The following is a 23,332-nucleotide window of genomic DNA, read 5'->3' on the forward strand; positions in this document are numbered from 1 at the left end:
TTACTAGAGGCTAAAATATTTCCCACTCACTATTTGATTCCTTGTCATTGGATTTTGACCATCTAATTTATGGATTGTTTGGCAAGATGTCGTGGGTTATCCAATGGATGTCACATTAGATACTTGATAGAGTATTCATATTCTCATCATCGCTTATCCAAATAAGAGGCTATAATTGGATATTTGAATGCCATTTGGCCCACCAATTATTAGCTCAAGTTCTATCGACAATCCTAGAAAATGAGGCCTATCAGAGTCGTGATAGAATTTTATTGAATGTCCAACACTCAGTCATCATATTTTAGTGGACTTTGTAGTAGTGTTACAAATCTCCCGTCACTGATTAATAACTTGTGGATGATATTATGTTATTTAGTGAGCCAACTATTCAAGAGATATTGGCATTAGATCTAATCCACTCAAATTTTCAAGTGGCCTCTGCCATGATTATAAATGGGGAGAAATCTACGATGTATTTATTCGATACCAATAATTGGATGCAAAGGAATCTGGTGACAAATATTGAATTTTAAATGGGTTCCCTACCAACCAAATACCTTGGCATCCCTCTTGTTTCTAATTAACTATGAGTTTCATGTTGGTTGGAGATCAAAGAAAATATCTCTAAGTAGTTAGGAAACTAGACTTTCAAAGCATTGAATCTTCCCATTCAAATTAGTCTACTTAAGGTTGTTCTACAAGCCATTCTGATTTATAAGTTGTCAATATATTTACATCCAAGGGAGTATATAAGAACATCATTTCTGGTTTTCATAAATTCTTGTGGCAAGGGGATCAACACGCCAAAAACTGGACTCTAGAGTCTTGGGAGAAGGCGTATCTGCCAAAATGGGGGGTTGGTCTTGGTTTGAGGGACCCTAGAACTCTTAATAAAACCATGGGAGCCCAATTATGGTGGAGATGGCTCCACGGAGGTCAAGGGTTGTGGAAACTAATATTCAATAGGAAATTCAGCCTGGTAATCACTTAAGCTAATAAAGTGCAATAGTAATATTTCCCATCAAGGTCATTAATATGCAATATAGCATTGGAACAAAATCGTTTTATGCAAGATCACTTATTCTACGAGATTAGAGATGGTGGAATAACCAAGTTTTGGGAAAATTATTGGCAACAACTCACAAGGCTGGAGAGAGGAGAGGAGTTAAGATGTCTTAAAGAGTACACCATGAGGACAAGGGCAGTAGTGGTCCCTAATTTCTGGAAATGAATATCCTTTCAAGGTCAGTGGTGAGAATGGAAATATAGGATAACTAGGACGAGGAACATTTTCACAAGAATAAAAATTATGGATACATAGCAAAAAGACAGAAATATTCAGGTAGTGCGAGGCGGGGACAAGATGAGATGGGCAAATCAGAGATAGGTTGTGTTCACCATCAAAGAGACTTACGGAATTATGGAAAATCACAAGGAAATCCCAAAGGATCCCCTCTAATGGAATATTGGGGAAGGAAAGTTATGGTCAAAGGTAGTGAGCTTCCTTTGGTTAGTTGGTTGATTTTGACTCCTAAAATGGGACCTTTTGAGGAGAAAATGCTATATAAGACCATCGTGGTGCTCCATCTCTCAAAAATATGAGGAAAGAATTAACCATATATTCAACACTTTTGCAAGAATGGAAATTCTCTAGTTCAGGATTTGTAGCCTTTTTGGCTATTTAGACTACTCCCACAAGAGTTTGTGGGAAACAATTGAATCTTGGCACCCCTCTCTTTTCAAAAATCTGATTGTGAATAGGGATTGTGGTTTGTTTTTGGCTTTCCTTTTGTGGAATGTATGGAAATAACATAATAGAATCATATTCAAGGATCTAAATAGCACGGAGGATTCTATATGGTAATACACGAAGCTTAATATGAAAGAAATGACACTTACTAAGAAGTACGAAGAAGACGATTGGAATGTGGAAGGAAAGGAAGCTCAGAATTTACGAGACTTAGATATATTGCAAAATATGGTGGCATTGGATGACTCTGAGTGAGTTAGTGGTCTTGGCTTGTCTCCAACAACATTTCGCCTTCTTCCATAAGGATTTATGAAGCTTAATTTCAATGCGGCCTCTAAAGAAAATCCTAGGCCTACTAGATATGGGGGAACATTTCATGATGATCGCGACTATCCTTTTAGGTTCTATGTTGGATAATTTGGGTATACTAGTAATAACATGGCTGAATTAAAATATCTCAAAATAGGTCTATTTCTGGCTCATGAAGCAAGGTATACCAAGTAACATGCTAATGGAGATTCATAGTTGGTTGTGAATGTGGTTCAAAAAATAATCAATGGATCTCTAATTCAAAAGGTCATTAAGAGATGGCACCTCGATATTTTGGTGAATAAAATTCAAAACCTAGTGCTCTCCTTCTGTTGTGTCATCACGACACATTCAAAATGACTAGGGAACAAAGCTGTAGATATGTTGGTGAGTTAGGCAAGCCAATATTGTAGCCCAGAGCTCACTCAGAATTTGCTACCCCAAAATTTCAATATTTGAACTGAGTAGTTGAGTAGTATCCAGGAGAGTGACACAAAGCCCCCTAATGGAGGTGGATGATAAAATTCATATGGGGGATGGAGGATGTGCTCATCCCCCTCTCATTATTTGAATTAGGGTACATGTGGTGTACGGAAAACATGCATAACATAACACATGGAAGTTTCGATATCTTGGGTGGTAGGCTTATAGGTGGGATGGTGAGGTTAATCTTTCTATTTGCAAGCTTGGGTATGGATGGTTGTGATAGTGGCAAAGGATGTGAAGATTTTATGCAGGTCACCAACCAATGCTTGATTCGTAGATTATGGTACTCTGCAATAAAAGATTTTTGTATGCAAGTGGGGATTTCCATGTCATATTGTCGGAGGCTAGTCGTACCAATTTTGGGACGTTAGTGAGGCTAATAGCTTGGGTTCATGTTTCCATTAGAAAAGCTTAGAGCGAGGAAAGGACACTCTAAATTCGACAACTGGTGGGGCATTTATGATCTGTTGTTCTATATCAATAAATTTCGTAAGCTTCCTTGGTTTTTCCTTTGGCCTTCATAGTGTAGTTCTTTTATTAGTTGGGGGGTGGAGTCATTTAGCTATGTTTTCATCTTGTGCTCCCATTTTATGTTAAGGGAAGCTTGGGATTTGGAGGAAATAAGGTCAATTGTGGTTGCAATTGAGGGTCAAAAGCATATGCTTGGTCCTCGAGGTTTGAGTTGGTTGCATGGGATTTTGGTTTGGCTTCAAGGCCCTCCATTTAAGGGTAGAGATAGTGGTTGATGTGGTAGTATGCGTAGGGAGCCCAATGTTATTTTACATGTTTATTTATGTTTATGCTATTATCCTGCGAGCAGGACTCCCCATCCTAGAGTTGATTATTGTAGACCCCCTCATCTAGTTTGTATTCATAGCTTCTGGATCAACACCTCTATTCTAGGTGTTGTTTTATTAATTTTGTTGGTGACGAAGTCATTGGGGGGAAGAGGACATTTCCATCCTATGAAACCAATTCAACAGAGAAAGGTAAGAACTCTTGTTGGGGGTTTCCTTTTTTAAAAGAGGTATGGAATTGGATTTTCTGGAAATTTACTGTTAGGTACTGTGGTTTGGAGGTATTGTCGGATCTTCGCGTAACACTCGAGGTAAGGTGTTGGTATCAATAGGATGGGGTTGGTTTGAAAATGTATAAGTGACGTGATAGAGTGCGGAAAGGGATAGGACCAAGGGGGTAGAGAGTTGAACACAAAGTGGGAAGCTATGGAGATGGAGGGAGAAAGACGAATGGAAGCAGAGTTAGAGGAGGAGGTGGCCCATAATCTGACCCTTCTCTTGGTCATGTAGTTCTTCCTTCACCTTTTGGCACCTTGAAGTAACAATTGTGGCATGTCACACCTCTCTTGGAACAATTGGGGCAAAACTATCATGATGATCGTAATTAAATCATAAGTTTCATGAATTATTTGTAGCACAACCAATGAAATATGTAAGATTGTTTGGCTTCACTTTGGTGGGCTAGAGGCGACTATTTAAGATAATTGAACAAATGGATGGGATATTGGCTCATTTAAAATTCCATGTCCACGAGGAACCTAGGAATCCAAATTCACTTGGTAACCATCTGGTTAATCCTCCTACGCCTAGATTTATGTGGGTTGTCTTTATCTTAGGGGTCGTTTGGACATTATGGTATTTGTATTTTTGGGTTCTTAGTCATTTCTGACAATTTGTAATTAGTTTTTATGCTTCTATTATGACCAACAAATTAGGTAGGAGAGAGGGCGAAAGAATAGCTAATATTAGAAATCCATGGTGTAATCTTTAGATGAATTCATAGAAGCATTTAGCTGAATATATATATATAGATATAGATATATATATAGATATAGATATATATATATATATATATATATATATATATATATATATATATATATATATATATATATATATATATATATATATATATATATATACTGAAAACACATCAATATCAATATGTCACTACATCAATTTATAATAGTATATGAGTTTATACATCTGCTCAATTTGACGTGGCCTAACATAATAGGTTATTGTCTAGTCAAGTTTGTTCAATGGTCATGTATTTTGGTGGATAGTGTGGCTATAATCATTGAAAATGGGTCTATAAAGGCTCTAATCTATGACTAAATACATGATGGTATGGATATACATTTTGTTCTATAGTCATTTCGTCTATTAGTTAGACTATGTCTTTTATTTATGGTTGACAGTGATAGTAAAATATTCTTACCACATCTCTTCAGTTGTAATTTCAACAAAAAAAATCCAGTAAACACAATAAAAGTGAGATTGTTGATATTTTATAATGTATTTAATTAAAAAATCACAAACCAAACAAATATGTTTATTTTTGTTTTTGATTATGATCAACATTACTTTTTATTTAGAAAATTGAAAAAAAATCAAATTTGATATAAATAAAAGATATTCATGTACTGTGACACTTTTAAATTGAAAAGTTTTTATTATTTTTAAAATATAAAATTATTTAAACACAATTTTTAAAATAATTATTAATAACTATTTCCCTAATATTAATATTTATAACTTTTTTGTAAATCTAATGTTACCCTAAATCAATACAAATCATTCTTATAAAAATTCTACTAATTATAAATAAATTTACTTACCAAGAGTGTTAAAGCCAACTACTCTATGGAGTACGATAACTATTTGTTCACATAAATTACAATGCATTAACTATTTGAGTGTGAATTTGGTACTTTGGACATGTATTACTGTGGGTCGGTGTAACATGGTACGTTGAATTGATTTCCATGCCTTGAGCTCCCAATATATGGCACGGAGATAATGAAAAATTTCAGAGTTAAACTTCCGGCTACAAGAAACCATTTAGATGATAAACAATTCTGATAATGAATCCCAATGTCTGTCTTTGTAAATGGAGATGGAGAGGTGGGCCCAAATAACCATGTAAGTATGGAATGAGAACCTGCAATCAAGATAAGGGTTGTTGCCTATCCTAGCCTAAGTTATCATATCCTATCCTACCCTTTCCATGTCGAGCCTAGCCTAGCCTAAACTAACCTAACATGGCATGGCCTAGCTTACCCTACCCTAGCCTACTTAACATAGAGTACCCTACCCTTGCATAAGCTAGATGAAACTAGCCTACTCTAACCTAGCCTAAATTAGCCTAGCCTAAACAAGCATAGCATAACCTAGCCCAAACTAACCTAAACTAGCATTTGCACCACATGTTGCAAAAGAAACGCCGTAAGGCAATGATATGAAAAACAATAGCATAGAAGAGAGAAGTCAAAATTTTATGCAAATGACATAAGAAACAACAGCATAGAAGAAAGAAGTCAAAATTTTATGCAATTTTGTTTCTTTACCGGTGTTTATTTTTTATCATCAACAAATGGCCAATTCGAGGCAATGCTAATCTACATTTTTGACAAAGAAAAATCAATAAAAGTCAAAAACAATTATGGATCTAGAATTGAATCTCAACACAGAGGTGTGCCTTACTGTCTAGCATGTATGAGTGGATATCACAATGAGACTTTTCAGAACATTATATACCTTAGTGTCAGACAAGGGATGAACAAAGAGGAATCCCAGATAAAATGGAGACTTCTGGCTTATTTTAAGTTTGATACATTATAAGTGCTACATGCTTTTTCCAACCCTAGCGTTGCTTCTGATCCTAAAAGAATTCCACAATGTTCTGATTTTTATTGAGAGCTGAGAAAGTGTTAAAACATGTGTACAAACTCATAACGTTAAAGAGGAGTATACTATAAATATAAGATTTATCCCACGTGTCTATCTAGTCCTGTCAACAAATCTAAAATAACTGATCTTACCATTGGTTTAGGAGCCTATAATACAATTGGATGGATATAAACTCAATTACATCTTAGAAATCATGGGAAGACAATCATATGGATGGAAATGATAAACATACATAAAGTTGAAAAAAGTAAATGCATCATTGCTTGTGTGCAGCATAAGGACACCCACAGGGAGATATATTTTGAATAACATCACTCCTTGGAAAAATCAAAGAGAGTGTATGCAAATTGTCACACAGAATAAGCCATGACGTTGTCGAGAATAACATGCTGTTAAAAATTAAGTACCTTATTCTTCAAATGATCAAAGTATTATCCAAACTTATATTGTTCTAGAATCTATTAGTTCCAACGATGTTTAAATTATTCTTCATTGTGGTTGTCTTTTTATTTCTGGTGTTAATAATAGTTTGAGCAAAGTCCTCTACCCACGGCATCCATCCCTCAGGGCTAATGGCCTCTCCCAAATATGAATTTATGCAGATTGCTCTGGAGTACATCTTCCATGGCCGACCCAAATAGCCTTTGTAAATTTTTGGGTTGGCATAGTAAGCCCTCATATATTCTTCAGTTCCATTGATAGTGCAGTTATGGAAAACAAATCCTGTGGGCTCGGCTGGATCTGTTCGACCCTGTGCAGTGACAGGATCTGATGATCCTTTGTCTAAGTTTATTTGACGAGGACGCAGCAGAATGAGACAGTTTTCAAAGATGGTTGCCGAGTCTCCAAATATGAAGTCAACAGTGCCTTCTATTCTGCAATTTCTATAGAACTGACGAAGAATATGAGTGTACAATGTATCCTGGTGGCCAAGAAAGGCACAGTTGTAGAAGGCAGAGTGATCACTATCTACTCTTAGGGCTACCGCTTGTTGACTACCTGGCCCTGCTGCATTTTCGAATGTTATATCTCGTGCTAAGAAGCCATCAGCATTTACAGCTGCAATTGTCAAAACAAATAAATTAGCAATCCTCAACATCTAAAACAAGATTTAGTGGGATCGAGGAATATGGATTGATTGAATTTTCCTTTGATAAGAGTTCAAAACCAAAGAACGATGGTAATTGTAAGTATTAAATTCCATCTTTGTTTAGAAATAGCATACACATATTTATCTAGTTATCAGAATAAACAGAGGATCCGATTTTAGCATATGCCCATTGAAATTTCTCAAACTTACAAACCCCAATGCATGTTGAAAGACATTACACCTATCATATGAAAGGGTTCCAAATATCTTATTTTTAAAATGTAAAACGATAATTAATTTTTTTGCTGCTTTAATAGGATGAAAGAAGTGCAGAATCTGCAAAAATAAATGTTATTGCTCTCTTCTTTTCAGCAACCTACAATCTGAAGAAAAGCATTATTGCTTCCCTTGCAAATGACGGATTGCATTCCAAGCACTGCTGGATTTTGATTGTTTCCTTCTCCTCTCATTTGTATTTTGTTGATGCTTTCTAGATCAGCATTCCTTTTCAAGGGAATTAATCTGGGTTGAACTCAAGTAGAAAATTTCTCTCTCATTAATTGGATGGTCATTTTCACAATTGATTGTCTCCAAAGAAGTCTTGTCAGCGAAATCTCTACCTTTCCTCAGGCTTTTAAGTTTAACCAGCATGCAGGCCCTCAGTGTTGTGGTTTGGCATTTTTATCCAGTAGTTCTTAGCAACATGGCAGAAAGGGCACACTTTATGTCCATGCAGAAGGAATTGGAAGCAATGGTAGTGGATTCCTTGGCCACAGAATTGAACAAGCGTTTAAAGCCCTTTGGGTTCTGCAAGAAGACCCATAAAAATCTGCAAATGTATCAAAGAGAATTGCTTCCTAGATCATACTTGTACAATAAGTGATCATAGTAGAAGGTCATTTGATTGTGAAACCATTGTGGGATTCAATCCAAGTGACCTGAATTTACTGTAGATAGGCGTCCTCTTTGATATCCATGTTTATATCCATTCAGGGGCTAGGATGTCACTAGGGCATCTAGATAATAGCTAAAAGGAGGGAGGCACTCTTTGAAGAACTGAAGACGCCTTTAAAAAAACAGCACATTCGCTAGACAAAGGGGCCTGTGTAGGTAATCTAAAAAAGGCAAAGGGCCAGATAGGAGTTTCCCGTGAAGAAAGAAGACAAGTCCAAAAATGCTCTCAAGGAAAAAGGGATGAATGCCAAACTGTTTGTACAATGGGTTATGGAACTGTTTGTTTATGCTAAATCATACACTATAGCATGAGGAATTGGACTGTCTCAGCCTGCCCGCAGTCAGGTGGTAACGAGGTAGGCCCCAAGATTTCAACACCATATAGTACTATAGGTCTGTTAATTGTGTCAAAAAATGCATCTCAGAAGAGATGTCCTGAAAATGCATATGGAAGTATTGTCGGTCAAGCATGGAGAGAGACCTATAACCCTTTCTAAGTTTGGGTTGAAAGACATGCCTTAAGCTAAACCTAAGGGCTATGGATCAGATCCCATAGATGTATAAGCAATGGTAATCTCCACCTCGCTTCCTTTGAAGAAGAAGTGGAAGTTTGTTAGGGTGCTCTTGGATATTTAAATCACAACCTCAGTTTCACTAAGGTTCACCACCATCATTCTATGACCATCACATTGGCAGGGGCATCAAGCTATCTCTGAATGTCCCTAGGGGAGGAGGCTAAAAGGATCAGATCCTTTGCAAATAAGAATAAGGTAAACAAAACATGGTGTAAAACGTAAACATCTCCCTTGTGGAAGTACTCGCTCGGTTATGCTCTAACCCATTAATGTATATCCCATGGAATTTCATGAAAGCAACTATGAGACACTCAAAGATGCCAATTTCACGTAGTCTCCAGAACGATAATTCCCTTGGAATAGAGTCCAAAAGCCTTCTGAAAATCCACAAAGCAACAGGACTTTAGATGAGGGACGTCAGCTTCCTTGATAATAGCACACAGGCTAAAAATGTGGTCACTAGTTTCATAATCTCTTCTAAGACTTGGTTGCCCCATAGCTTTGAATTTGTTCCTCTCTATATGTTGAGAAAGCCACACGTTCACGCCCATAACATAGAGTTCGACAAAGGCAGGCCCAATCATAATATTCCTGTAATTATTTCTATCAGAAATATCCTTCAATTGGAAGATGGGGTGGATAATATTTTGAGACCATGAAGAGGGAAAGCCAATGTAAATTCAACTTGTAGACCTTACTCATCTACTTCTTTGCTGGTGCTCAAGATCCTAACAGCTCTTTTAATGTCTCTTGGGGTGAATTAGTGACAAAAGGTGAGAGAGGAGAGAATATGGACTAAGGTTGACCCGAAAAATCACAGAGGGATGTGGTCCGCAAGAACCATGTGTAATGATCAAAACATGTTGGAAGAGTAGATTTTCCAATTTCAATTCAAGGCATCTCAAATCTGCCAGGAACCACACCATGATCAAACACAATAACAAAACCAAACTCAGGAAAAGAAATAAATTCCAACTTAATATGGAGAGGAAGAGGAACAATGATGACCATTACCAACAGTTGTAGAGCCATATGTACTTGGAACACCAGGCAGGGATGGCACACGCATAGACCCCGTTATCACAGTCTTCCCCATGCCATCACCCACAAACATAAGATTAGTTTTACTGGGAGGAACCCTAACAATATCCTTATACACCCCAGCCTTTATATGTATCACGAATCTCCACTCAGATTTATCCGGTGCACTGTTCACCGCCTGTTGAATACTCATAGAGGATTCATCCTTGGACACAGTCACATCGGGAACCAATTTATCAACCTCTAATACATCCCAAATTTGATTATAATGATGGTAATAATCTGCAGTACTAGAGGAATTGGATGATCTCTCTGTTTTTGGAGGCCTCCATAGGACCATATTCTATCCGTATGTATCCAGAGCATCTACCATGCTAAGGGCATTGCTGGTCAAGCTTGTGACTGTAAGAACAGGTTACGTTACACAGCGGCTGCTCAGCGAGATTTGAAGCAGCAAAAAAACCCATTGTTTGATTATATATAATAAATTAAATATAATCAAACAATGTAGTGACTTACAGTTCTGCCATCTTAACCTGGTTGGAGTGTTCAGAAGTTTTCTTCGCGCAAGGATAGTAATCGACGGATTTCAAGGGGCAGGCCTGCCTCCCCTGATTCAACCACTCTGTCAAAGCGTTATCTGTCCTGGGGATCTCCATCTCTGTCCCTTCCCCAGCTCAGCAGCAATGCTTGTCTCCCCCGATGCAGCTAACGAATCTTCCAGTGGAGTAAATACGCAGAGGAAAAATACGAAGACCGCCGAGAACAGCGAGCCTGAAACCAAATCCAGAGCGAGGGCAAGCGTTGATCTGCGAGGGCAAGTGTTTGATCTGAGGTACAAACCCTGCTTCCCGGATGAAACTATTCGATGAAACGCCCAAACCGTTTGGGCAACCCCGATCAACGGCTGAAATGGTTGCAATCGTCTAACATATAATCCTGTGGCTTACAAGATGACAGGTAGGCAGAGAGGGGAGTTGATCTCAGAGGGAAACGCCTTACGACGTAATTACAGCTGAAGCGAAGGCGGAGAACCACAATGGATAATATCAAATCAGGTTAGAGCGACTGAACCAAATTGGCTTTTGTGAGTGAAAATTCTCAAAGATATTAGACTAAAAGGAATTAAAAATTTAGCACAATTCTAAAGCTTTGAACAGAATAAAATATCTCAAATTTCAGCGCATTTAACTTTTTAGAGTGTTTAGCATTTTTTTATTTTTATTTTTCTTCTTTCAAGTTTTACAATCGAGTATTATCATGATAATTGATAATATGTATTAATATATATATATATATATATATATATAATCTTAAACCATTTTTATATTTGAACATTATTTTTTTAAAAATAATTATAATTTTATTAAATAAAAACGTTAAAAAAATAATAATATCACAAATCTTTTAAATTTAATTTAAATATAATTAAACAATGTAAACAGAACCATTTGAGATGAGTCATATAAAATTAATCATAATATAAATTACTTCAATTTTTTTTAAGAAACTGCCTCCAATACGTGAGTGCATTCCAAATTCCTATTTTTATTCATCTTTTTATCATTTTTCATAATTCAAGGGCCAAGCAAGGCTAACAAATATTATTACACAGAATAGAACCTTAAATCATTTATGTATAAAACAAATAACTTTAATCGTTACAGGACATATCCCCTGCTTTCCCTCAAATAGATTACACTCTGTGACTTTAACATCAACATTCCATACCAAATCTAAAGAAGTAGGATCACAAGTGTACAGTTACTCCTGTTGCTGCACCGTCGTTAAAATGCTGTGTATTATCAGAATACCATCCGTGCCTTGAATTATCATACTTTTCTCCATCAGCCCACAGAGCATAAGCTTCCTCTCCGTGAACTGCATCATCTCCTATCAAAATTTCCTCGTCTGGCATTCTTAATGGAATCAATAGTTTAATAAATAGTATGATAATGGTTGTGGCAGCAATGTTCCATCCTATGATAAAACTAGCTCCCACAATCTGTTTAATAAATTGCATACCACTGCCATAAAATGCCCCCTTTGAATTTGTTACTGCAAGGAACAATCAACAGAGAGTAGGCTCTACAAAGAGGCCAGTGAGTGCTCCACCCAACACTCCTGCAACTGCATGTGTGTGAAATACAGCCAGTGTATCATCAACTTTCTGTAACAGGGTTGACCTTTTGTGAAGTACCATCATTGTATACCATGGAATACTACCAGATAGCACTCCCATCGCAATTGCAACCCATCCTTGGACAACACCTATATAAGGGCAAAAAAAATACTAATATTAATTCTTTGTTTTCAAGTTTTGCATTCTATACTGTAATTCAATTCTTTCAGCTTTTCAAAGATGGATATTTCTCATTCTAAGTTGGGTAAAGATGGATATTTCTCATTCTAAGTTGGGTATTTGTCATTCTATGGAACTATGATATCTAAAGTTTTGACTGTAGGGTATCATGATAGCATCTTCGGATACTTAGCTGAACTCTAATGCAATTGGGGTATTTGATCTCTATTGTAGTTGAAAACCGTGGAAACTTGATTTTTTTGTGTAAATAGGAAGACAGGACAACAAAAAAATTTTCGGTAAATTCTTCACCCATTAGGAAAGCATCTGTAAATTGCCAAATTGCCATGGAGGAAGAAATTTAAACATAGAAAAAGCAAAGAGTATCTAAATATATACTCATTGCTGACTGCTCATTGCCTGCAGTAAGCAGTCATTGAGTAATTATTTCAAATCCTAGAAAGGAGTCAGCAGTCATTGAGTAATTATTTCAAATCCTAAAGAGGAGTCAGCAGTCATTGAGTAATTATTTCAAATCGTAAAGAGGAGTGAAATGACAGAGAACCCAAATGCACAGGAGAAAGTATAGAACAAGCTTCTCAAATCGACCGTTACAGAGTAGAAAAAAAGGGAAATGGAATCGCCCTTACCAGCACCCGGGGTGATGCAGACAAGTCCTGTTATCATGCCCTGAACAGCTCCAATGACTAATGGTTTCTTGAAGAATATAACATCCAGCCATGTCCATACAAGAAGGCTGGTAGCTGCACATATGTTAGTATTCAGGACTGCCATGGATGAGACAACATTGGCAGCATAAGGGCCGCCTCCATTAAACCCCGACCAACCCATCCACAAAAATCCTGCTCCAGCCAGCATAAGCAATACATTATTTGGAGGAAATCTTTCCTGGTCTTTTGCCGATCTAGGTCCTACCTGAACCCCCCAATCCACAAAGTAAAACCAATCAGCATATGCAATCTGTGGTAAAGAGTATAAAAAATTAGTAGGTTGCAAGCAATATATGCCATACCCAATAAGCTGCAGTGAAACCTGAAATTCCAGAAGAGACATGGATTACATAACCACCAGAGAAATCAATGACCCCCCACTGAAAGAGGAATCCTCCTCCCCACAAGCTGAAAGCCCCCACTGTATATGAAAATGTGAGCCAGAGTGGCACAAAAGCCATCCATGCCTTGATATTCATTCTTCCAAGCAAGGAACCCGCCAAGAACAGCGAGCCTGAAACCAAATCCAGAGCGAGGGCAAGCGTTGATCTGCGAGGGCAAGCGTTTGATCTGAGCCAGAGTGAAACAAAAGCCATCCATCCCGGTCTTTTGCCGATCTAGGTCCTACCTGAACCCCCCAATCCACAAAGTAAAACCAATCAGCATATGCAATCTGTGGTAAAGAGTATAAAAAATTAGTAGGTTGCAAGCAATATATGCCATACCCAATAAGCTGCAGTGAAACCTGAAATTCCAGAAGAGACATGGATTACATAACCACCAGAGAAATCAATGACCCCCCACTGAAAGAGGAATCCTCCTCCCCACAAGCTGAAAGCCCCCACTGTATATGAAAATGTGAGCCAGAGTGGCACAAAAGCCATCCATGCCTTGATATTCATTCTTCCAAGCAAGGAACCCGCCAAGAACAGCCAACCTGAAACCAAATCTAGAGCGAGGGCAAGCATTGATCTGCGAGGGCAAGCGTTTGATCTGAGTTACAAACCCTGCTGCCCGGATGAAACTATTCGATGAAACGCCCAAACCGTTTGGGCAACCCCGATCAACGGCTGAAATGGTTGCAATCGTCTAACATATAATCCTGTGGCTTACAAGATGACAGGTGGCTTACAAGATGACTTTAACATCAACATTCCATACCAAATCTAAAGAAGTAGGATCACAAGTGTACAGTTACTCCTGTTGCTGCACCGTCGTTAAAATGCTGTGTATTATCAGAATACCATCCGTGCCTTGAATTATCATACTTTTCTCCATCAGCCCACAGAGCATAAGCTTCCTCTCCGTGAACTGCATCATCTCCTATCAAAATTTCCTCGTCTGGCATTCTTAATGGAATGAATAGTTTAATAAATAGTATGATAATGGTTGTGGCAACAATGTTCCATCCTATGATAAAACTAGCTCCCACAATCTGTTTAATAAATTGCATACCACTGCCATAAAATGCCCCCTTTGAATTTGTTACTGCAAGGAACAGTGAACAGAGAGTAGGCTCTGCAAAGAGGCCAGTGAGTGCTCCACCCAACACTCCTGCAACTGCATGTGTGTGAAATACAGCCAGTGTATCGTCAACTTTCTGTAACAGGGTTGACCTTTTGTGAAGTACCATCATTGTATACCATGGAATACTACCAGATAGCACTCCCATCGCAATTGCAGCCCATCCTTGGACAACACCTATATAAGGGCAAAAAAAATACTAATATTAATTCTTTGTTTTCAAGTTTTGCATTCTATACTGTAATTCAATTCTTTCAGCTTTTCAAAGATGGATATTTCTCATTCTAAGTTGGGTAAAGATGGATATTTCTCATTCTAAGTTGGGTATTTGTCATTCTATGGAACTATGATATCTAAAGTTTTGACTGTAGGGTATCATGATAGCATCTTCGGATACTTAGCTGAACTCTAATGCAATTGGGGTATTTGATCTCTATTGTAGTTGAAAACCGTGGAAACTTGATTTTTTTGTGTAAATAGGAAGACAGGACAACAGCAATTTTTTCGGTAAATTCTTCACCCATTAGAAAAGCATCTGTAAATTGCCAAATTGCCATGGAGGAAGAAATTTAAACATAGAAAAAGCAAAGAGTATCTAAATATATACTCATTGCTGACTGCTCATTGCCTGCAGTAAGCAGTCATTGAGTAATTATTTCAAATCCTAGAAAGGAGTCAGCAGTCATTGAGTAATTATTTCAAATCCTAAAGAGGAGTCAGCAGTCATTGAGTAATTATTTCAAATCGTAAAGAGGAGTGAAATGACAGAGAACCCAAATGCACAGGAGAAAGTATAGAACAAGCTTCTCAAATCGACCGTTACAGAGTAGAAAAAAAGGGAAATGGAATCGCCCTTACCAGCACCCGGGGTGATGCAGACAAGTCCTGTTATCATGCCCTGAACAGCTCCAATGACTGATGGTTTCTTGAAGAATATAACATCCAGACATGTCCATACAAGAAGGCTGGTAGCTGCACATATGTTAGTATTCAAGACTGCCATGGATGAGACAACATTGGCAGCATAAGGGCCGCCTCCATTAAACCCCGACCAACCCATCCACAGAAATCCTGCTCCAGCCAGCATAAGCAATACATTATTTGGAGGAAATCTTTCCCGGTCTTTTGCCGATCTAGGTCCTACCTGAACCCCCCAATCCACAAAGTAAAACCAATCAGCATATGCAATCTGTGGTAAAGAGTATAAAAAATTAGTAGGTTGCAAGCAATATATTCCATACCCAATAAGCTGCAGTGAAACCTTAAATTCCAGAAGAGACATGGATTACATAACCACCAGAGAAATCAATGACCCCCCACTGAAAGAGGAATCCTCCTCGCCACAAGCTGAAAGCCCCCACTGTATATGAAAATGTGAGCCAGAGTGGCACAAAAGCCATCCATGCCTTGATATTCATTCTTCCAAGCAAGGAACCCGCCAAGAACAGCGAGCCTGAAACCAAATCCAGAGCGAGGGCAAGCGTTGATCTGCGAGGGCAAGCGTTTGATCTGAGCCAGAGTGAAACAAAAGCCATCCATCACGGTCTTTTGCCGATCTAGGTCCTACCTGAACCCCCAATCCACAAAGTAAAACCAATCAGCATATGCAATCTGTGGTAAAGAGTATAAAAAATTGGTAGGTTGCAAGCAATATATGCCATACCCAATAAGCTGCAGTGAAACCTGAAATTCCAGAAGAGACATGGATTACATAACCACCAGAGAAATCAATGACCCCCCACTGAAAGAGGAATCCTCCTCCCCACAAGTTGAGAGCCCCCACTGTATATGAAAATGTGAGCCAGAGTGGCACAAAAGCCATCCATGCCTTGATATTCATTCTTCCAAGCAAGGAACCCGCCAAGAACAGCGAGCCTGAAACCAAATCCAGAGCGAGGGCAAGCGTTGATCTGCGAGGGCAAGCGTTTGATCTGAGGTACAAACCCTGCTGCCTGGATGAAACTATTCGATGAAACGCCCAAACCATTTGGGCAACCCCGATCAACGGCTGAAATGGTTGCAATCGTCTAACATATAATCTTGTGGTTGACAAGATGACAGGTAGGCAGAGAGGGGAGTTGATCTCAGAGGGAAACGCCTTCTGGCGTAATTAAACTAGACTAGAGTAAAGTAGCCTAGGATAACCCATTGTAAACTAGCCCAACATGGCGTAGCATGAACTAGCCTAGCCTGAAGTAACCTAACCTAGCCAAAACTAGCTTAGCCTAAATGAACCTAGCCTAGCTAGCTGAGACTAAATTAGCCTGTCCTCTCCTAACTTAGCCTAGCCTATCCTAACATACCCTAAATTATTCTAGGTTAAACTAGCCTAGCCTAACCTAGCCTAAACTGTCTTAGCCTAACCTAACCTAACCTAACCTATCCCATACTATCCTTGTCTAGCCTAGCCTAAACTAGGCTATCCATTCTTGGCCTAGCAATAACTAGACTACTTCAGCCTGCATTAAAGTATCCTAGCCTAAGCTAGCCTAACATAGAATACTCTAGCCTAGCCTACCATACCTTAGAGTAAAATAGCCTAACCTAACCTAAATTACCCTAAACTAGCTTAAAGTAGCCCACCCTAGCCTAACCTACCCTAGCATAGATTAGCCTACCCTAGGCTAACATATATCTTAGTGTACACTAGTCTACCCTAGCTAAACTCAGCCTACACTAGCCTATCCTAGTCTACCCTGACCTAGCCTATCCTAGCCTATCCTAGCCTAACCTAGCTTAATATACTATATCATAGCTTATCTTTCCAACGGAAGGGATTGATATGGTTGTCTCCGATCTGCGCCACTCGAATTCGAGGGTTCTGTGTCTAGTCAACATAGAAGCAGGCTACCTATAGTAACAGACATCGAGACAAGCATGCCAAACAAAGCATAGATGAGGGAAGAGTTAATATTATAAATAATGTAGATAAAACATAGATGGAGGAAGAGTTAATGTAAATAATGTTAACTTCTTGCATGCTTTTCTGGCAACGGATAGTATCAATGCAACAGTTCACTTTAATCCATGCTTTTTAATGTGTCGATTGGTCTATTATAGATTCTCACGTTTTTCGAAATTTGTTTTTGACGTGAATGAATTTTATTCTAATGCTTTATAAATTTGTTTTGAATTTAATGATAATTTAATCCTTTCTTTTAAAAAATTAATTATGGTTTATCACTAATTTATCCATATTTATTTTTAAATTTAATTATATGATTTTTTATTATTTTGTTTCTCTTTTTTTTATTTAATTAGAAATTAAGTTACAATAAGTAATTTTATTTTTATGCCTTATTTTTATTGACTTTTTCTTTGGGAATAAATATGATTAAATATCTACTAAATTTAAATTTAGGTGATTATTTTTAAATTTAATTACATCATCTCATTTTATTTAGTGTTTATTTTTTTCAATATTTAGTACAATACTATATCTTACAAATTTTATTAGATATTATTATTTATTTATTTATTAAAAATGAATATATATATATATATATATATATATATATATATATATATATATATATATATATATATATATATATATATATATATATATATATATATATATATATACAATTATAGACTCACAAGTTAAAGTGTCTGGGGACGGAACTAACGATGGAGAGCGTGAAGGTGGCACAAGGTTTCGAACCCTCGTCTCGCACCAGTTTTCTCAAGGAGATCTGGAGTTTCAGGCCTCAATACCTCTCGCAATGGGGCCAGTTATCGTCGACAAGCGGGTCGAATCCAGCGAGGGGAGATTTGGAATTTTTTTCAGGTAATGAACGCACTGGGGAGGAAACCCAAGTTCTTGGGGTTTACGGAGATGGCGAGGGAGGGAAGGACGCAGACCACGGCCCTCTCAGCATCGATCTTATGAGAAGGGTAACGGGATACGCCGAGGGATGGGATCTATGTGCTCGATCCACACGGCAAAGTATTCATCGGGTTCCGAAAGAGAGGGTCTCATCGGTAGACCACGGCGGTGCATGGCCATACGCGGAAGCTCCCGACGCAACAAGAAATGGCAGGGGGGCCTGCATGTTGCAGAACTGCTCCCTCCTTCAATGCAGCGGCCAAAACTCATCAGATCCGGACCAGATCTACCTGATCCAGCCAATATTCGAGATCTCAAGCTGCAGATCGGTGGCAACAAGCACAGATCGAGCAGAGGGGAGGCAGATCTAGACATGCACAAAGGAAGACAACTCAAAATGAAACCAGATCTGGAAGTTTGGACACAGCCAGAGCAGGTAAGACCAACTATTTTTCAGATTTGTATTAACCCCCCTGAGGGGAAAACCCGATTACTGTGGGTTTATGCAGAAGGCACCATCTTGCAGCTGAAAGAGCAGATATGGACAGAGCTGGGGTTTCCAGTTCAAATCCAACATCTGGTGAGAGGTAGGTGGTCCCTCCAGGACGATAGAACGATGAGCAGTTATGAAATCTACCCCGGAACAACCATTGTCCTAAACCTGAGGCTGAGAGGAGGGGCTCTGCCTCAGGGAAAGTCAAGCTATTCAGGGGGAGTCAAGGGGAAAGCAGCACCCCAGCAACAACCCAAAGGAGGCACATCCTACAAAAATATTTTACAAGGTAACAGAGATTCGGGGCCCTCGCCAGACCAAGGTGGAAACAAGCCCAAGCCATACATTGTAGATCAATCAGAACAAACCCCAGCTCTGAATTTTGACTCTTCAGGGCTTGATGATTTTGTCAAGTCTTATGAAACGCAGGCCCTTATATGTCGTTTTAATAGTTTTTGGCCAAAACCAATGGATCTTTTCCATTGGATCTTCACCAATTGGACCATGGAATGCGACATACACCTATGCTCCAAGGGGTTTTTTATAGTAAGGTTCATATCCAAGGAAGTCAGAGATACAATCATCAGCTCTGGGCCGTGGTTTTGGGGAACAACAGGGCTGTTTATGACCCCATGGTTTCCAGACTTCGATCCAAACACAATGACTGTATCCATAGTACCGGTTTGGGTGCGCTTATACAACCTTCCCCTTCACTTCTGGAGTGAACAAGTCCTGGAAGGTATTGGGAACAGCATTGGGAAATACATCAAAACAGATCTGGAAAGGATAGATGAAAGGATCTACACCTTCGCACGCATATGTGTGGAAGCAGATCTAAGCAAAGGGCTGCCGGACAACATAAGGCTGATCTACAAACAACAGAATTGGCTACAGGCGCTAGACTACGAAAACACAGCTTTCAGATGTAGGCTCTGTAGGCAGACAGGACACTTGCAAAGCTCCTGCCCAGAAGCCAAAAAAGTCAACAGTAAAAAGAAGCAGAAAGGGAAGCAGAGGAAAGGATGGAAATACACCACCCCAGACTCAGGTGATGAAGAATCAGAAGCAGAGGAGGAAGAGCCTAACGCAGAGAATGCAGAGGTTCCTCAAGAAACAGAGACTCAGAAGGGTACCTCATCAGCCACAAAGGACTCACAGTTTCACTCAAATCAGGCAGAGAAGAATCCGGTAGAGATGACTTGTGCGGACCAATTCATGGGAGGCAATAAACGACACCACCAGTCAGATACTTCAGACTCAGACAAAGAACCCGGTCCTCAGAATGTAGAAACGCAACTAGTTATTGCTTCGTTTGAGCCCACTCAAGGCGAGTGGCGCAAGGTCGAAAAGAAAAAGGGGAGAAAAACTTGAAGCGTGAGTTTTACTCACTGCCGGTATTCAGTTTTTCTTACTTTTTCTTTGCTCTCTTTCTTTTTTTATTCTTTGTGCACGTTAGTTGCTAACGTTGCGGGGGTGGGTCACCACTCGAGCTTTTGGAAATGCCCAGCATATGCAATGTAACTTTTTATTTTTTCTTAATAAAAAGTTCGCTTTTTCTTCAGAAAAAAAAAATTATATATATGTTTATATTTTCCTCAAAATCATATAGAATTAAGTACATCTACATGTAACAAGGAAAATTTAGTTTAAGATATAAAGTGAGCTCCTTATATAGTACTGTTCGAGTGTACCATTTTGTTTTATTTTTCTAACTTATAATGTTTTAAAATTGTGAAATATATATATATATATATATATATATATATATATATATAATTTGGATCTTCATGTTTATATTTTTCTCAAAATCATATGATATTAAGTCCTTTTACATGTAACATGGAAGATTTAGTTTATAATATATGGTAGGCTCCTAATATGGTAGTGTATGAGTGTACCTTTCTATTTTATTTTATTTTTACTCGTAATGTTTAAAAATTGGGAAATGTTAACATCATGAAAATGCAAATGTTTTCCATATTTATACAAGGTTTGGATGCATTTATATTTCTTATTCTTTTATGGGATATATTTTTTTCTTTGTAAAATTTAAGTATTTTTTTGGTAATAAATGCATTGCTTTTGTTTACATGAATTTATAATAAAATATCATAACTAATTAGGTATAAATTTGTGTGGGTGTTATAATGTAACTAAGGATTATATTAATGATTGTTTCATGAGTGATGATAGTAAACACTTTTTTACAAAATCACTATTACTAGGGTAGAACATGTGGGTTAGTTTTTAATTTCTCTTACTAAAAAAATTCCACCTATAGCTAAATTGATGCATTTGGTAGATTCATGTTGATTTACTTGCCATCCATTGAAATTGGTCTAAATTCTGCATTTTTTTTATTGTGAAATCTTTATAGGTAAATTTAGCCACTGTATTTAGATGGGCTTCGTATCCACAATTTTGTAGTAGTTATAATCGAAAGGAGGGAATTATCCATTGTATTGAGGTGGGCTTAGTATCCACACTTTTGTAGTGGTTAACATTCAAGGGAGAGAATTTTATGATGGGTCAATCTATGCCTCATCTCAAGAAAAGCATGAAGATAGATTTAGAAATATTTGTCTCTATGTAACCACGTTGTAACATGTGAGCCTTCAATGTCCATTGATATGTAATTCCATTCAATTATCCTAATGATGCTTGTATAGGAAACTAAACTCAAATGGGCTAAAAGATCCAAATTATCCGGATGTGGGGAGTCAAGAGCTAAATATTCCCAAAGAGAAGATAAAAACACATAAAGATTCATTTTATTAAAATAAAGAAAATTGTTCTAGATACATTGTGTGGACCAATCTACCCTTTTACAAAATGAGGCCCAAATTTATAGCCTTTTTAGTTACAATAGCATGGGTAATTACCATGAATAGATACCGTGGGTAATTAGCATGAGCAGATACCATGGGTAACTACCATAGGTGGATGCAACATTCCATTTAAAATTTTCCTCCTTGCTTAGAAAGGAGTGGTCCCGATTGCGTAAATTTCCCTCCTGAGAAGATTTTGTTGAACATGAACCAATGAATGGACTTCAAAAACAATAAAATGTATCAGTTATGCTGGTTTATCATATACAGAAGTAAAGTTAGTGGCATGGGATCATAATTTAGATAACGAATATAGGATGTCTATGACTTTCATCCAAAGGTTCAGATTTATTCATTCATTCACTTTAATATTGGGACTTATTCACCCTTCTAAACCTTTATTACCCCTTAACCACATATATATATATATATATAAACTTTCCCTCTTTAAACCTTGATTACATATATTTTAACACATAACTTACCTTTAATGCAGAACTTCAATTCTATCGGAATTAAAAGGAATAACTCAACCGAAACACATAGGCTAGACTTCAAACATTATAAACCCGCGTTCATAATTGTCGTCGGGTCCGCACCTTTAATGTCTTTCCGTAGCGCTGCATCGTCTCTTCACCGATCTCTGTTTGGTTTATCTTCGCCATCCATTTCTCCTCCAATCCAACAGCTATCGTTTAATCGGAATTCCATCACGCTATCCATTCACCCTTCATCTCTGTGATTAAATCGCGACCATCAATCTTGACCTTCGATCCGATGGTTTTTTATTCAACCGATCAACAGACTTGCACGGCAGATCTCAACCATTGATCTACTCACGCTAGAACTAGTGGCTCACAAGGATTTTAGGTGAGCAACATGCATGAGGATTAACCACCCGAAGAGTGGTTTCCTCTCTCCTCCTCGCTACTATCTATCCTCCATTAGATGGAATCAGAGCTAATCAGAAAATACCATTTACTATATTGATTTTGCCCGAAATACCACTTCCACTATTTCAAAACTGCCTTCCACCAATTAACCTCCATGCTCTTCCACCATGTGATGGTCATTGATCTATGAGATCTAATGGTTCTTATGCATCACCTCTTCACTTCTCTGCTGGTTCCTTTCCTTTGAATTTACTTTGCCATTCAATGTTTTTCCTTATGGTTTTGGGTTTTCCTTCAGGGTTTCGGCTTCCGCTCTTTTGCTGCTCAACCTTTTCTCTAAGATCAACCTTTGTGAATTCCAACTTCGTTAATTCTCCAGAGCTCCACTTTGATCTTCAACTTGATCCAAAGACCCCTTTATGATTCCTCTAAATCATTCTGCTCCTCTGCATGTACTTCAGAGTTCTGCCTGCAACCCCTATTAGAGAACCTAAGAATTCACATATAATCCATTCATAAATACTCGTTTCACACAACTACACAGTTTTGGGATAAACCTCTATATAAACAAGTATAAACAACTCATTACATATCGAGACCCTCTGTCTCACAGGCCTGACCTTCAATATCAGTGGCCTCCTCCCTTTTTATGCTCCCCGTAGGCTTACATTTATAATAGAAAGGTTTTGTTGAACTAATTCTTGTTCAAATTGTAGATCTACTGAACTGACTCCTAAATGTCCTCTATGTCCACTTCTAACTTCAATTAATTCCTAAGAACTCTCTCTATTTCCTCGAGTCATGAAACTACCTTTAG

The 23,332-nt window shown here is 38.1% G+C and overlaps 1 protein-coding gene and 2 pseudogenes across 2 annotated transcripts; all 3 read right to left on the minus strand.

The window, feature by feature from the left end:
• Window positions 1-6,706: 6,706 nt before the first annotated feature.
• LOC149143586 (putative pectinesterase/pectinesterase inhibitor 51 pseudogene) lies at window positions 6,707-10,255 on the minus strand (annotated as a pseudogene).
• A 1,279-nt stretch (window positions 10,256-11,534) lies between these two features.
• Window positions 11,535-13,874, minus strand: LOC149143587 (ammonium transporter 3 member 1-like; annotated as a pseudogene). Its single transcript, XR_016264596.1, has 4 exons — window positions 13,674-13,874; window positions 13,251-13,576; window positions 12,868-13,153; window positions 11,535-12,186 (listed from the first exon to the last, which is right to left on the minus strand). The product of XR_016264596.1 is annotated as an ammonium transporter 3 member 1-like (transcript).
• A 61-nt stretch (window positions 13,875-13,935) lies between these two features.
• Window positions 13,936-16,474, minus strand: LOC149143588 (ammonium transporter 3 member 1-like). Its single transcript, XM_089448517.1, has 3 exons — window positions 16,136-16,474; window positions 15,331-15,616; window positions 13,936-14,649 (listed from the first exon to the last, which is right to left on the minus strand). The coding sequence occupies exons 1-3, from the start codon at window positions 16,457-16,459 to the stop codon at window positions 14,129-14,131; spliced, it is 1,131 nt and encodes a 376-aa protein (XP_089304643.1). The 5' UTR covers window positions 16,460-16,474; the 3' UTR covers window positions 13,936-14,128.
• Window positions 16,475-23,332: the final 6,858 nt, after the last annotated feature.

The sequence above is a fragment of the Pinus tabuliformis genome, chromosome X (genome assembly GCF_031772625.1).
Source record: "Pinus tabuliformis cultivar Carrire ecotype Pingquan chromosome X, CPIR1, whole genome shotgun sequence".
NCBI lineage: Eukaryota > Viridiplantae > Streptophyta > Pinopsida > Pinales > Pinaceae > Pinus > Pinus tabuliformis.

Excerpts from the sequence above, each read along its gene's own strand:
- LOC149143588 (XM_089448517.1), bottom strand. The coding sequence starts at position 16,459 with ATGGTTTGGGCGTTTCATCGAATAGTTTCATCCAGGCAGCAGGGTTTG. Across the intron at positions 15,617-16,135 it reads GTTTCACTGCAGCTTATTGG|GTAGGACCTAGATCGGCAAA; the intron begins GTATGGCATATA and ends TGGGGGGTTCAG. Across the intron at positions 14,650-15,330 it reads CTGCATCACCCCGGGTGCTG|GTGTTGTCCAAGGATGGGCT; the intron begins GTAAGGGCGATT and ends GCCCTTATATAG.